Source organism: Neoarius graeffei, chromosome 12 (genome assembly GCF_027579695.1).
Source record: "Neoarius graeffei isolate fNeoGra1 chromosome 12, fNeoGra1.pri, whole genome shotgun sequence".
Lineage (NCBI taxonomy): Eukaryota > Metazoa > Chordata > Actinopteri > Siluriformes > Ariidae > Neoarius > Neoarius graeffei.
In genome coordinates, this window is record NC_083580.1 from 78,659,334 (window position 1) to 78,676,153 (window position 16,820).

The 16,820-nt window shown below is 42.1% G+C and overlaps 1 protein-coding gene across 1 annotated transcript; it reads right to left on the reverse strand.

Moving 5' to 3' along the window:
* Positions 1–321: 321 nt before the first annotated feature.
* On the reverse strand, positions 322–16,250 carry LOC132895074 (proline-rich protein 7). The gene is made up of 3 exons (XM_060935254.1): positions 16,059–16,250; positions 11,602–12,330; positions 322–2,600 (listed from the first exon to the last, which is right to left on the reverse strand). The coding sequence occupies exons 2-3, from the start codon at positions 11,900–11,902 to the stop codon at positions 2,149–2,151; spliced, it is 753 nt and encodes a 250-aa protein (XP_060791237.1). The 5' UTR covers positions 11,903–12,330; positions 16,059–16,250; the 3' UTR covers positions 322–2,148.
* Between the last annotated feature and the right edge of the window lie 570 nt (positions 16,251–16,820).

Sequence of the window (16,820 nt, forward strand, 5' to 3'; positions counted from 1 at the left end):
AAAGTTATTTTTTTCCCAGAGACGAAAAAAAAACCCTGATGATGACTGTCTCTCTTTTTACCCGCATGTTCTAATGAATTAAAAGCTGCAAGAGACATTTCAAGCAAATGAAGACACCAGACGGTTGTCAAATTGTTCTGTTCTTCTGGGAGAGCACATAATTATTCTGAAGAAGGTTTTATCTTTATATTTATACATTTATATATTTATACCCAGTACTGTGCAAAAGTCTTAGGCACCCTGTGTTTTTTTTCTTTCATTCAAACTTTGTTAGATTTCTATTTTATGATTTCTACATTATCAGAAAAAAATGTTTGTAATATGTCTGAGCAGCATATTCCATAAGAGAGCACTTTTCAGATTAAAAAAGAAACATAATGAAGGCTGCTGGGTTTTGGTGCAAAATGAAGAAGCGAGTGTGACAAAGTGTCCAGAAGAACTGCGGCTGGTTCTGTAAGACGCTCAGTAAAACCTACAGCTCATTTCCGCATAAAACTGCACTCACTGGACCTGAGACGGAGATTTTTTTTATTTATTTTTTGGGTCGTCTCACACCAAATATTGACTTTGTTATATTGATTTATTACGGCTTACTGATTACTGTTTATAGTCTTTTTTAAATGTTGAAACATTTCATTTCATTATTAGCTCATCCGGCCGACAGGTGATGAGTTTACACTATCGTGTTGGCCGTCGTTCGTCCAGCATCGTCCACATTTCACGAAAATCGCTTTTTCTCTCTCAATTCTTCACCAATTTTTATTCTTTTTGGCAGGAAGGTAGGTCTGCCTGGGGTGCATATGACTTCTACACGAATTTGCATAACTGCAATTAATAATGAAGAAATGGAGTAATTAATCAATCTCTAATGAGCAATTTCCACACAAATCGCTTCTTCTCCCTCAATTCTTCACCAATTTTGATTTTTTCTGGCATGAAGGTAGGGAGACCTAGGGTGCATATAACTTCTACCCAGATTTGCTTCATTACAATTATTAATGACGTTATGGACTAATTAAGCCTTAATGAGCAGTTCAACAAAAAGGTCAATTCCTCGCCATTTTGGATTCTTTCTGGTAAATAGTTCGGTATTCCTAGGGTGGATATCGCTTCTGTATATAGCTTGTATATAGTGTATGCAGCGTGCAACATTTATTGCGCAAGGTGGCCCGCTTGAGATCGTTCCTTCTGGACTAGACGGGGCCGGAGTGAGCTACACCATCTACAATGGTCTCGTTTTTAAGCCATTTTTGGTCTACAGCATTTCTTTACACATGCCTAGGACTTTTGCACAGTACTGTGTGTGTGTGTGTGTGTGTGTGTGTGTGTGTGTGTGTGTGTGTACTAGATTCTGTTAGGGAGAAAAAAAACCTTGTGCAGATTTCTGTATTTCATTACCTTTTACCTTGTCAGAGCAGCAAGGTCATTTTTCACAGTTTATACAGTACATTTTGTACACTTGAGCAGCATGATGAACCTCGTCTGAGAGTCAGACTGCACCAGGACAGTTGCTTATTATTATGATTATTATTAATTTTTTTTTAACAAAAGCATATCATCGATCAATGTGGTAATGAAACCTCGTTTTGGAGCACCACTGATCAAATTACAGTGAACCGATTGCTGCCCTGAAAAGATGCCACCCCTCAACAAAAGCCAGAAGGAGTGATGCGTGATTCAAATTAAAGTTGAACGTTCAGACGCTAAGCCGCTGTTCTGACACACACCAACTCCCAGGCTATGATATGGCTACAGTACAGACTGTGAATGTTTTGCTATGCTGTGGCCCTGTGCTAGATCTAGTTTACAAAACAGAATTTCAAATCCTGCTTATTTTACATCAGTCCAAGGCTGTGGAGAATGAGGGGGAAAAAAGAAAGGGAAGAAGAGAGGCCTGGGAACCATGGCAACAATGCTCACATAATAGCTACGGCTCTGCATCAGGCAGGGACGCCACACAGCAAAAGAAAGAAAGAGAGCTAGAGAAATACATCTGTCATACAATCTTCGGCTTGAGAAGAAAAAAATTGAGCGGAAAAGTCTTTTGAGTTCTTCAAAGAAGCTTTTCTCTCCAAATCAATAACCCTGTCGGAAGGAAGGGCTGACAATTTCCCTCGTAAAATGGCACACGGTGGTGCAAATGGAGGTTCACACTGCCGTGCTTCGGCCCAAGAGAGGGAAAGCAGTGGGCAGTCCATAACTGTGGTCCAGAGGCCGTAAGCTGCGCAGGCCCAAGTCCATGTGAATGCGACCGTCGCGGGGCATTGTGGCCATGGCCGAGGCGTGCGGCTCCAGCGCCATGCTGGAGTGGTTAAGGTCCACGTTGGACAGCAGGTGGTCCAGTGAGTCCCAGCGCCTGGCCGAGGGCAAGCGGATCAGCGACGAGTAGCCACGCTCGGAAAACACAGTCACGGGCGCCATCTTTCTGGTCTCGGACTCCTGATGCTCCCTGGAGGACCTCAGGACAGGTTTAGTGTAAGTTCCACCTCTTGGATCAGCAAGAACCTCGCTGTAAGGCGGAGGAGGATCCTCCATCAGAACGGCCTCCTCGTAGCAAGGAGGTTTTCCACACGCATCGTTATCCACTGGGAGGATGGGAGCTGAGGGACAGACATTTCAGAGAAACAGACTTGGTTAATGGACTTTACAAAATAATCAACAGGATAACAAACTAATAAAGGAGTTTTTCATTATTTAAAAAACAATTCAGTTGGTTTCCTTGTCACCGGATACAATAGTTTATATAATTTAGGCATTGTGTTGTCAAGTCAAGTCAAGTTTATTTGTATCGCGCTTTTAACAATAAACATTGTCACAAAGTAGCTTTACAGAATTTGAACTACTTAAAATATGAGCTAATTTTATCCCTAATCTATCCCCAACGAGCAAGCCTGTGGCAACGGTGGCAAGGAAAAACTCCCTCAGACGACATGAGGAAAAAACCTTGAGAGGAACAAGACTCAAAAGGGAACCCATCCCCATCCGGGCAACAACAGACAACATGACTATAACATTAACAGTCCTAACAAAGTCAGCTTTGTTGATGCTATAAACCCCCACCGATGGAAACCCGAGCGCAAAACCGTTCATGACAACCGCAGTCCCAAAGTCAGCGAGTCAACCGCAGTCCCAAAGTCAGCGAGTCAACCGCAGTCCCAAAGTCAGCGAGTCAACCGCAGTCCCGAAGTCAGCGAGTCAACCGCAGTCCCAAAGTCAGCGAGTCAACCGCAGTCCCGAAGTCAGCGAGTCAACCGCAGTCCCAAAGTCAGCGAGTCAACCGCAGTCCCAAAGTCAGCGAGTCAACCGCAGTCCCAAAGTCAGCGAGTCAACCGCAGTCCCAAAGTCAGCGAGTCAACCGCAGTCCCAAAGTCAGCCAGCCAACCGCAGTCCCAAAGTCAGCGAGTCAACCGCAGTCCCCAAGTCAGCGAGTCAACCGCAGTCCCCAAGTCAGCGAGTCAACCGCAGTCCCAAAGTCAGCGAGTCAACCGCAGTCCCAAAGTCAGCGAGTCAACCGCAGTCCCAAAGTCAGCGAGTCAACCGCAGTCCCAAAGTCAGCGAGTCAACCGCAGTCCCAAAGTCAGCGAGTCAACCGCAGTCCCAAAGTCAGCGAGCCAACCGCAGTCCCAAAGTCAGCGAGCCAACCGCAGTCCCAAAGTCAGCGAGCCAACCGCAGTCCCAAAGTCAGCGAGTCAACCGCAGTCCCAAAGTCAGCGAGTCAACCGCAGTCCCAAAGTCAGCGAGCCAACCGCAGTCCCAAAGTCAGCGAGTCAACCTCAGTCCCAAAGTCAGCGAGTCAACCGCAGTCCCAAAGTCAGCGAGTCAACCGCAGTCCCAAAGTCAGCGAGTCAACCGCAGTCCCAAAGTCAGCGAGCCAACCGCAGTCCCAAAGTCAGCAAGCCAACCGCAGTCCCAAAGTCAGCGAGCCAACCGCAGTCCCAAAGTCAGCGAGTCAACCGCAGTCCCAAAGTCAGCGAGTCAACCGCAGTCCCAAAGTCAGCGAGCCAACCGCAGTCCCAAAGTCAGCAAGTCAACCTCAGTCCCAAAGTCAGCAAGCCAACCGCAGTCCCAAAGTCAGCGAGTCAACCGCAGTCCCAAAGTCAGCGAGCCAACCGCAGTCCCAAAGTCAGCGAGTCAACCGCAGTCCCAAAGTCAGCAAGCCAACCTCAGTCCCAAAGTCAGCAAGCCAACCGCAGTCCCAAAGTCAGCAAGTCAACCGCAGTCCCAAAGTCAGCAAGTCAACCGCAGTCCCAAAGTCAGCAAGTCAACTGCAGTCCCAAAGTCAGCAAGTCAACTGCAGTCCCCAGCCACAAAAGCACCACTGCAAGAGTCCAGAGCGTCCTCCAGGCGCGACCCCCAACTGTTGTTGTCTGTTACTACTTCTGCTCTACCGTATCACAATATTGGATCACGTACCACTATGCTGGTCATTAATTGAGCGCTGTAGCGTGTTGTGGATACCCTATATATAAATACAAATATAGTATTGTACCCACTGCTGCATATAATATAGAAAATCAGCGAAAAAAATTTTTCTTGTTTCAGTTTGTTCTGTATTTTTCAACATTTAGATCCTTTATACAATAGCGGCTCATGACCAGAGGTGAACAGTAACAAAGTACATTCACTTGAGTTCTGAACTTAAGTACACTTTTTGCGTATCTGTACTTTACTTGAGTATTAATATTTTTGGATCTTGTGACTTTCACTTCACTACATTTGAAAGACAAATATCGTACTTTTCACTCCACTACATTTCTATCAAGGTCCTCGTTACTCATTACTATGAAGCAGCTTTGAAAGTGGATGTTTTTTCTTTTCTAAAACGTGATTGTTTTTTTCGCAGGTGACACTGAGACAGCCGATCAGTAATCACTAGGGTCATGTCATCCATAGACTGGATAAAAATCAAGTTCAGTGATTTCTTAGCAGCTTTATTTAACACGATCAGTTGATGGCAGAATGGAAGGAGGTGGTTTTTCTGGAAAATGCACGCACTCATGGCTTTACCTGGAAAACCATGTTTCAGTTTTCTGAAAGTATTAAAGATTTGTTTTGTTTTAAATGTTTGCTTTGTTTGCTGAAAACGAACCACATCACGGCCTACAAAAACTCACCGTCCAACCTACGGAAGCATATTGAGATCTGTAAAAGTTTTATTCCAAGAGAAAGCTTCCAATGAAGTTGTCTGTGCTTTAGAGCTAGCGATAACGTTGCAATAGCTGTGCAGTCTGGTTTGTCAAATGACTTTCTATGAATTTGCCCGCCAAGTTGCCGTCGCCTTGTCCACGGCTAACGTTAACACACAGCTAGTTAACTTGGACACTGTTAGTTAGCATGTAAAGACAGAGTTACGCTAACATAAATAACATTGACTTATCTGAAGTTCTTTCAAAAATATGTTTTAGCATAATCTTGCCAAATAAACAGAATGTAGAAATCTTTCTTTTCTAGTAACATTAGCTACACAATATGATTTCGATTTTGCAAAGAGTTTGCTGGCATGTCAGGTGGAGCTTCAGCTCTACAGGTTCTACAAGTTAGTCAGTAAATCCAGTCGGTTGTTTCAGAGGCATTAGGTTTTGTAAGCGTTGTAGCAATAATACAACAATGCATTGACAGAAAATATACTTTTAGTACTTAAGTATTTTTAAAAGCAAGTACTTCAGTACTTTAACTTAAGTAAAAAATTTGACTGGAGAACTTTCACTTGTATCGGAGTAACATTTGACCAGCGGGATCTGTACTTTGACTTCAGTAATGAAGTTGGGTATTTTGTCCACTTCTGGTCATGACAATCTCTTTCCAGAACACTCTCTAGTCACAACTGTCACCTGGTCATGCAGAAATTGCAATAAAACATATCAAGTAAAAAAAAATTATATATATATATATATATATATATATATATATATATATATATATATATTATATGGACACGAGTGTTTTACTGGCAAATCCACCACTTGTATTTATTTTTCGTCCGAGCTCCATCCGGTACATGGAGAACCAAAACCGTGACATAAATCTCTATCTGTCACTTGTGAGGAAATCAATGATAAATTTTGTTTTGATAAATTTGGGGACTTTTTGTTTGTGAATGTGTCAATATAATAAAAAAGAAAATCACATGTTAGCTTGAAGATATGAAGTTTATCTTCTCATGTTGAAAAACTCACATTTTTCATACGAAATACATCGTGGATCTGAGTGACATATTTTTGAGATCTATCAGATATATTCCATTCAGCGAGCATAATACTGAGCAAGTCGAAGACGAGTAGCTGAATGGAATATATTTGATACACCATGAAAAAAGCCAGCCAATATTATTATTATTATTATTATTATTATTATTATACATACATACATACACATTCCTTTTGCAAGTTCAACGCATCTTTCTCTTTCAAAATTCTCTCAAAATGTTCTGTATTTTGTGACGAAGCAAACCTGGCAGCCATATTTGTTTACAAATTGTCAGTCGCTCGCTAGCATGGAAGTTTTACATCTCCGACATGTGATGTCATGTTGTCTTGGCAACCATGCAATATCATAAACCATATTCAACGCTCATTCTCCATTGGGTAGAGTGACGTAATACATGTAGGATAAGCGATATGCTAACAGTATTGCATGCTATCAAACCAAATGAATGAAACCCGCTAGAAGGGAATAGAACACATGTTTTTATTCCATCGAAAAAGTGTCCTGGATGTATAATATTTCCTGATATTTCACGCCGATGACGTCACTCAGAGTGTTTTCCTGCTGACTGGATGCGCGATGTCAAAATGGCGAACTGGTTCAAAATTAAAATTCTTTTCTTTAACTTGCTTATTTTTTTGTTTTTGTGGATGTGTCGATATAATATAAAGAACATTACGCAGTGGTGTGAAGATATGAAGCTTAGCTTCTCGTGTTGAAAAATATCTCACTCACTCGTGAATATGTTCACCATGCGAAGAGAAACTACACATCTTTGCACAACTGTGTAATATCCTACACACACGCACACAATTTTCTATTCAGCTAATACAATTAAACATTTTAGCTCAATTCATTAATAATTCAACTCTTAAATCGTATGCATAATTAAAAAAAACAAGAGCTAATGTTTATTACAGTCTGACATTTGAGATTTTTTTGTAATATTTTAGATAAAAATGCCAGAACTGTGCTACATCTGCCACAGTTAGCCATGTTAGATTGGAAAAAAAATAACACTTAATGGAGTACACATACAATTTATACATTTTCTCAAAATAGTCTTGATTTACCGGTCCAGTAGTGTAGACTCTTCACATGTAAGGGTTAAAGATATCTAATTGTACTTGGATATAGATTTACTGTAGTAGTGAGAGCCGCCGTGGGCCTCTGAGCGTCTGATGTCTTGTGTACACTTTTCTGGCCACAACTTTTAGAATGTTGAAGTTTGCAATCGTGACATGATCAGCTTTTTGGATGAAGATATAATCAGCGAAATGAAAAAGTTCACAGCATATCATCTTTAAGTTTTCAACAATTCACTAATGATTACGACACATCATGCTTTTTAATCATTTAAAGGTACGTTTACGTATGTTATGGAACATCTGCGAGATTAATTGGTTCCTTATGTTGTGACAGCTATAAAATATCGTTTCCTCACCAGTTGTGTTTTTTTCTCTCTGCTGAAGTTTAATACAAAAGGATTAATAAAAAAGGAGACTTATTCCATAAATGTTCCATAAACGGCTTCTAACACAGAAAGCTTCAACACGTCGACGTTTATACATCTTTCTTTGTGAAGACATTTTATGATAAATCTGTTTATTATTAGCGTTAGATAATGTGACGTGGCTGTTATACAAGTCTCTGTGAATGAGCTGTTGCTATAGAAACTATAATGTATTTTTAACGAGCGTATTAATATTAATATAAATATAAATGTGAGTTATGTTTCAGAACTGTGAACGTCCTCTGATTTGAGAATTCAACAATGCTGTGGGATAAAGAAATTTTGTCAATACCTTCTGACCAATCATATTCAAGAATTAAATATTTCTGTAGTATAAATGATAAGAAAGCAGCTTGTTAGGCACTAGAAATGAGAGCCTGGCATTTTTATTGAAGCCCAATAGGCTGTCGAGCCTTTATCTGCCCTTGCAAGGTCACACTTCACTCCAATAGATGAAAGCTGAGATAGATTTGGCCCTGAGAAGAGATAAACCCCTTACTGAAGCGAGGCTTATAAAGGCTAATTGAAATGCGATGTTTGTTTGAATCTTCCGTGCTACACTTCGTGCACTGGCTTATCATCATGACCATTAAGCAGGACTGGACGATCTTGCATAAGGTCTCCACAAGGACAAAGCAGATGAGATGCGTTTTGAATCTTCTTGGAAAATCCTAAATGCTATCTCCTCCGCCTGAAAAATGGTTCCCAGAGACTCTGAACGTTCCAAACACTACCTACACAATCATACTGTGCAGGTTGAATTCAGATGTGCTCGAGTCACAAGCGTCTGCTTCGCCGATGCACTGAGCACCACAGACCATCTGGCCTTGATCAAGCTCAGAGATGAAATTTTGAATGAGTAGGCTGCTGTGTAACAAAATGCACCTCCTCGCTTCTGAGTCCCTTGAAGTTGTCATGGAAACACAAAACCAAAGACACTGGTTTAAATTGAAATCAGATTTTAGTAATGAAAGAATGTAGTCTTATATCCACCCACGTTAATAGGAACACCTGTACACCTGGTCGTTCCTGGGGCAGCAGAGCAACGCAGGTCCACATCCAGATCTTCAGGTAACGTTCACAACATATTACACAACAACATGGAGGGGAAGAAATTCTCAGTGATCTCAGTGACTTTGACTGTGGCATGTTTGTTGGTGAAAGACGGTTTTAAGAAACTGCTGAGATTTTCACAACAGTCTGAAGAGTTTAGTGAAACTTGTTGATGAGAGAGGTCAGAGAAGAACAGCCAGACTGGTTCAAACTGACAGGAAATCCTTGTTAACTCAAACGAGATCATCATTGATGGCGTAGCTCACTCCGACCCCGTCTAGTCCAGAATTAATGATCTAAAGTGGGCCACCTTGTGCAGTTCTACGCTCAACCAGTCCAGCACAAATATTTGCTAGAAAGAATCCAAAACGGTGAGGAATTGACTGAGAAGAAGTGATTTTTGTTGAACTGCTCATTAAGGCTTAATTAGTCCATAACTTCATTAATAATTGTAATGAAGCAAATCTGGGTAGAAGTTATATGCACCCTAGGTACCCCTATCTTCATGCCAGAAAGAATCAAAATCGGTGAGGAATTGAGGGGAAGAAGCAATGTGTGTGGAAACTGCTCGTTAGGGATTGATTAATTACTCCATATCTTCATTATTAATTGCAATTATGCAAATTGGGGTAGAAGATATATGCACCCCAGGCAGACTTACCTTCCTGCCAAAAAGAATAAAAATCGAGAGAGAAGAAGCGATTTTCGTGAAATATGGACGATGCTGGATGGACGACGGACAACACATGATGGCATAAACTCATCACCTGTCGGCCAGATGAGCTAATAATCACTCTTTACAAGCGTTTTGAGCAGAAAAGCATCTCAGAATACACAATACGTCAAACCCATTTGTACCCACTGTAGCCTCAGTTTCCCTGTTCTTGGCTGACACGAGTGGAACCCTCTGTGTGTGTGTGTGTGTGTGTGTGTGTGTGTGTGTGTGTGTGTGTGTGTGTGTGTGTGTGTGTGGTCTTTAGCTTTTGTAGCTCATCTGATGAAGGTTGTGCATTCTGAGATGCTTTTCTGCTCACCATGGTTGTAAAGAGTGGTCGTTTGTGTTACAGCAAGGCCTTCCTTGGTCTTGAAGCTTGGTCCATCTCTGATCAACAAGGCATTTCTGTCCACAAAACTGGATGTTTTTTGTTTTTCGAATCATTCTGTATGAACTCTAGAGAGTGTTGTGTGTGCAAATCCCAGAAGATCAGCAGTTTCTGAAATACTCAAACCAGCATTCCATCTGGCACTGACAATGAAGTCACTGAGATCAGACTTTTTCCCCTGTTCTGATGTTTGATGTGAAGATTGATTGATTGATTGATTGATTGATTGATTGATTGATTGATTGATTGATTGATTGATTGATTGATTGATTGATTGATTGGCTTACTGGATAATGTGCAGGTGTACAGGTGTTTTGGATTGTGAGTGTGTATCAACAATTGCTCGATTCATGATGGGGGCAAAGGCAGAACTTTTGGGTGAGAACTTGATCAGTAATTTGCATGCAAAACAAACCAAGCTGTATCAAAGACACCACTTGTTGATTGGACCCTAAGCATAACCTATGTGGCCATGGTATCCCTGGAATTTTGCTTCAAGCATCGTTAGTGTGCAAGAAATCTTTTTAACTATTGCTAAAATTCCATAATTGGGCTCTGAATCAATGAATTAGTGATTCAATCTCATCAGATTTTCTTGTATACAACAAATAAAACTGTATTTTGTAGCGCTGACTGAATACTGCAGGGGCTGGGCCATCAAGCTGTTGTGTTTAACCTTCACTTCGTCATTGTTCAGCGCTGAATTCTGCTTGATTTATATTGTTTGTCCTGCTGTCCTGTTCTTCAGTTCCTGTCTTAATGTGCGGCCATCAGTCCTGTGTCTGTCTGGACCTTCTTTAAAGGACATTGTTCAGCTCGGGCCAGGGATCCTCTGTATCTGGCAGCCTGGCTGGCTGCAGGAGTGCATGATTAGCCCAGCTCTCTCTGCTGCCTGCTCACCGATGTACGATGTTCGCCACCCACTCGCCACCCACACTGCTCTCTGTTACCATGTTTTGCATGAAAGAATTTGGCTACGTCTGCTTGCCTTGTGTGAGGTGCAGACATTTTCTGCTGCACTGCCCACATGAGCAAAAACAGGCCAGGCTTATTTAATAGTTAGAGAGACAAACATTTAATAACAGAGCTTACTGTTGGACTGCGAGTTTACATCACACAAGATTGGACTGACAATCCGATTTTCTTGAAATTGGTTGCAGGTGTTATTTCTTTCCTATGCCTCGATTACTTCTCCTGCAATCTAAGGACATCAACGATGTCCTGTCATTCTTCCACTGACTGCTGGTTCGACTGCGGTTTCAAATCATCCTACAAGTTCTTTTTTTCTTTCTTTGAGCTTGAGGTCAAATGATTTTGCAGGACGGTCAAAGTGAGCCAGTGTTCCATCACTGAAAATGTCCTACATCGATATTTTGTTCTGCTTGGACAACTTCCGAGTCTGTTCAACAACCAATCATCTGATTTTATGCTACATTATATTCATCCTGTTGATGCTGAACATTTGAGAGAGTTTTTTTTTTATTTTTTTAAAGATATTTTTGGGCTTTTTTTCACCTTTATTATTGGATAGGACAGTGTAGAGACAGGAAATGAGCGGGAGAGAGAGACGGGGAGGGATCGGGAAATGACCTCGGGCCAGAATCGAACCCGGGTCCCCGGATTTATGGTATGGCGCCTTATCCACCTGAGCCATGGCGCCTTATCCACCTGAGCCATGACGCCCCCCATTTGAGAGAGTTTTAAAGCATTAAACGAATATCCGCCTACCTGGTGGTGGTGTCCAGTTCCCTTGAGGAATCGTATGAGCGACTGGCAGCTGCGGAGACATCATTTGAGTTGGTGGACAGAACTGAGGTGGTTCTCTCGGAGGATATCCTACCCCTGTACACTCCAAAGGCTCCATCTCCAAGGCCCTCAGACACTGCTCCCTCAGCCTCTCCTCACGCCGCCGCTTCAGTTTACGCTGCACAAAGCTGCAGAAGCAGCAAACCATAACGATCAGGGCCCATATCAGCCAGAATCCAGCAAAGCACGCCAGGAACGTGTAGGTGCCCTGCGACATCACCATGATTGTATCCTTGATAACGACACAAACCTCAGCAATCCGGCTGAGAAAACGGAAAGTCACGCTTCTTAATGTAGCTTGCTGAAATGTTCCTTCAGTCAAGTCTCAAAACCACGCCAGCATGCCTTAAAATCATAGTTTCTTCAAATCATCAAATTAAGTAGACTTGACAACTGGTTAAGAACATTTTCTTCAGGTGAAACGCAGTCGGATGCAGAACATTTTATCCCATCAGGTGGATTTCGGCAACGTGCACGAGAAAGTGTGAAGACAGCAAGAATCCAATCTGAGAAGGAAGACGTTTCAGAATAATTTCCACGATGGACGTTCTTTGAGGGCTTAGCAAAGCTGAGATTCCCCTCTTGCGTTTGATGATCCTTGGTATGCAAGAGCAGGTCTTTTCAGCTCTCCGGAAGACGCCAGGATACACCCTGATCGACAGAAAGGAACGGAGGTGTAATAACATCACTTAAGAGCATGTCATATTTTCAAACTAGTGAATAATATTTTAAATAAACGGACCCTTCGATAACTGGTGCACAGTCACACTTCTCACAATGGCTTGTAATGACTGAAACAGTCGAGCATCATTTTTTACACACAGGGCATTCAAACACACACACACACACTGCTATTTTAAAAAAAAAAGGTAAACTTATAGCCGAATGAAAAGCTTGTGTCAGGAGAATGAGTTCTCACTGAGCATTATATAACTCGAGTGCTCAAATGTAATAGTGAGTATCAGCATGATGCCTCGTTGACTTTTAACAATACCTCTAATCATGTCGATTCCTGTGTTTCCCTCCTACAAACCAATATGCCATTAATGCCTGCTATTGACATCTCGCGTCTCTCCTGCACACGCTCGCTGTCTCCATCACGACTCTGTAGTCCTATCCTATGGCATTTCAAATCCCTCTCTTTCTGACCTTGACAAGAGATAGATTACATCAATGTGTTGCGTTGCGTTGCTTTGTTTATCACTTTCTCTTCAGTGATTCATATGAATGCTTCTCAGACTTGGAACGTTTTCTCTCCAGCCATCACACAGTCTAATTACACCTGTCTTGTACATAATGCCAGGGTGAAGCTTCACACAGGCTGCGTAGTTCATCACCTCCATCCAGCGACGTCACTGTTTGGTTGGAGGGTTTGGGGTTTCAGTCGGCCCTGGTTGCTCAGCAGTTGCTTCCTGAATGCAATTAAAGCTGTCATCGCTTTTCCTTAACTAGCAGAAATGTGATTGTGCTCGGACCTTTTTTAGTCTCCTAATATTTACAGCAATGTGTATTAAACATCTAAGGAATAAAACACAACAGGATGTGCTGTTATAAGAAAATAATCCACTTTATGATGTACCAAAGTGTTTCATGACACCTTTTAGTGTTAGATTTATTCATGAATGTCACATCATGCTTATGGAACGTCCTTGAGATGAGTTAGCTCTTGATGTTATAGCAGCGATAAACAGTCCTTCCCTAGAAGAGTCATGTTATGGAGAAGTGCTGAAACTGGAGACTCCTTCCATGCATGTTAAAAAAAAAAAGCTCATTAAAATCTCCTTCACCTTCTTGATGGCTATTTATACATTTCTCAGCATACGTTTATTATTAGGCTTTGATTAATAAGCAGTGCCTGTGAATGAGCTGTTACTATAGAAACGATATGCATTGCTGCATTATCTCATCTCATCTCATCATCTCTAGCCACTTTATCCTGTTCTACAGGGTCGCAGGCAAGCTGGAGCCTATCCCAGCTGACTACGGGCGAAAGGCGGGGTACACCCTGGACAAGTCGCCAGGTCATCACAGGGCTGACACATAGACACAGACAACCATTCACACTCACATTCACACCTACGCTCAATTTAGAGTCACCAGTTAACCTAACCTGCATGTCTTTGGACTGTGGGGGAAACCGGAGCACCCGGAGGAAACCCACGCGGACACGGGGAGAACATGCAAACTCCGCACAGAAAGGCCCTCGCCGGCCACGGGGCTCGAACCCAGGACCTTCTTGCTGTGAGGCGACAGCGCTAACCACTACACCACCGTGCCGCCCGTTGCTGCATTAATTAACATTTAACAATTATTCGCCAAAGGTGAAGTGAATATCGGTGAATAATAACCTGAGGCAGATAATTGTTTTAGTGTCAATACACAGGTGATTAGTTTTAAAAGATTGTATTAAATTTTTTTTTTCAAACTTCAAAAGCAGCATGTAAATGTAATAATGGTGCGGCGCAGACTTGTGTCACTTATCTACGCCGACTCACATAAAATACTTTGTTTTGAAATCGATAAAATAAATCCCAATTCCACCTTACCTTTGAATAGCTTTAGACCAAACTTCGTAGCATCTTTAGTGCTTTTAGAAACAACGTTTTCTTTCTGAATTTGTAATTCTTCCTCACTTACGGTGACGAAGCGATTGGTTGCCATTTAGACGAGTCGCTTGAGGTGATTATTGAGAAAATTCAAATCAAATCAAGTATACTTTATTGGTCCACAGATGTGGAAATTTATCTTTGGCTCCACAGGTAGTTGTTAAAAAAAAACCCACATAATTAATTAATAAACATTGCACAGACACGATACAGAAGAAGCCTAGTGCACAAATATGGATGTTTTATGCCTATTTTGAGTTTAGAAGTGTTATTACAGTTGGTATGAATGATTTTTTGTAGATGTTTTTGGTTGCAGTTGCAGCTCTAAAAGGTCTTCCTGAGGGCAATTTAATAAACTCTCTGAACAGGGGACGCATACAGTCAGACACAATTTGTTGGGCTTTTTGTTTGACCTATGTCTCATAGCTGTGACCCAGCTGTTTCTGGCCTCTTCCAATAATTTTACTTGCCATGCTAACAATTCTTGTTAGTCTATTCCTGTTCTTAGCCCCAAGGTTCCCATACCATGTATGCATATTAAAAGTCAAAACACTTTCCACAAGGCTTCTGTATACTGATCCTCAACCAATCAGTATGCACGATTTCCTATAATCACCTGTGTATTTATACTAAAAACAGTAAAATAAACCTGTTTGAATCACTACACTACTAACAGTGCTGCTGTTAGAGGAAATTAATCAACACCTTCTGACCAGGGGCGGCACGGTGGTGTAGTGGTTAGCGCTGTCGCCTCACAGCAAGAAGGTCCGGGTTCGAGCCCCGTGGCCGGCGAGGGCCTTTCTGTGCAGAGTTTGCATGTTGTCCGCGTGGGTTTCCTCCGGGTGCTCCGGTTTCCCCCACAGTCCAAAGACATGCAGGTTAGGTTAACTGGTGACTCTAAATTGAGCGTAGGTGTGAATGTGAGTGTGAATGGTTGTCTGTGTCTATGTGTCAGCCCTGTGATGACCTGGCGACTTGACCAGGGTGTACCCCGCCTTTCGCCCGTAGTCAGCTGGGATAGGCTCCAGCTTGCCTGCGACCCTGTAGAACAGGATAAAGCGGCTACAGATAATGAGATGAGACCTTCTGACCAATCAGACTCAAAATGAAGTCTTATTTATATACAATGGCTATGAATGTTTTAAAAAAAAAAACACACACATTACAAATCTATTAACTTTTCTTTTAGAAAGCATATAAATGTAGCATGTGCTTGAAAAAGAAATATAATAATCATGATAACAGACTTCAGTCATGCACACATGCATACTAGTGTACTAAACAGTATGACAGGATGGAATAGTACACAGTGTTTGGGTGTGTATGAGTGTATGGTGTTGCTTAGATTAATATGATCATCTGAAGCCAATCAGGAAGATATGAGTATAAAATAAGCATTTCATATAATAATAATAATAATAATAATAATAATAATAATAATTGGTCTCAGGGACGAGGGAAGTTCTTGACAGCACAATATAATGTAAACTGAAATGGGTGAAATATTTGATCAGCATAGTTTCCATACATCATAATAATCCTGATAATCAGGTCTGCGCGTGAGCACGGAGACGCGAACTAATCCCCATGTGGATCACCTGAGCTGCTGGAGATTTATGTCTCATGAACATCTCACCTGTCAGAGAACATCACAGCACCCAGACTGGACTCAGTACAGGGAAGTTGCTCACGTTATCACAAAAACAGGTTCCGAGTCCACACACACACACACACACACACACACACACAAATAGCCGACACGCCCATATTTACCTTGATGGATCCCTGGTCGGGTTTGAGAGCTCTGATACCTGCGTGATCTGCCGCGAGCTGCTGATGAAACGCAGCCGCTCAGCGGTGCGGTCACGAGCCGAGTGGGTCGTGCTGCGTGTGCGCGCGTGTGTGCGCTCTCGTGTGTGTGTGCGTGTGTGTGTATGTGCGCTCTCGTGTGTGTGTGCGTGTGTGTGCGCTCTCGTGCGTGCGTGTGTGTGTGTGTGCGCGCTTTCAAACGATTCTCCAAACCACATCAACTTCCCTCTTGCTCCACCTTTCTGTCTTTTTTAACATTCCCCCCTAAAAAAAAATAAAAAGAAGAAATAATGGCCCAGTCACGGTTCCTTCCATCCTGAGTCATGAACACTCACAAGGCATCATCACGACACAAATATTTCAGCTATGTGGCATCATAAACCCTCTGCTCTGCATCACACCTTTACACAGGACCTTCCATCATCCAGCCGAATCAGTCTTCTGTTTCTCAACACAGCTCTTTCTCTGTTCATCTGCTTTTCTTTTCTTTTTTTTTTTTCTGGTACTGTGGGACATTTCTTTGAAAACACAGAAAGCATTTAATCATTCTTAACAATTCATATTTTCGTGGAAATATTTTTGATTCATTCATTCATCCATTCATTTTTGCCGTGGATCCAGAGACAAACCTGGGAACACTGGGTGTGGTTGAAAATACCATGGGGGTACCCTTACTGGGGATAAAATGTGATAAAGTGCTCGCTAGGGTGCCCCAACTGAAGATAA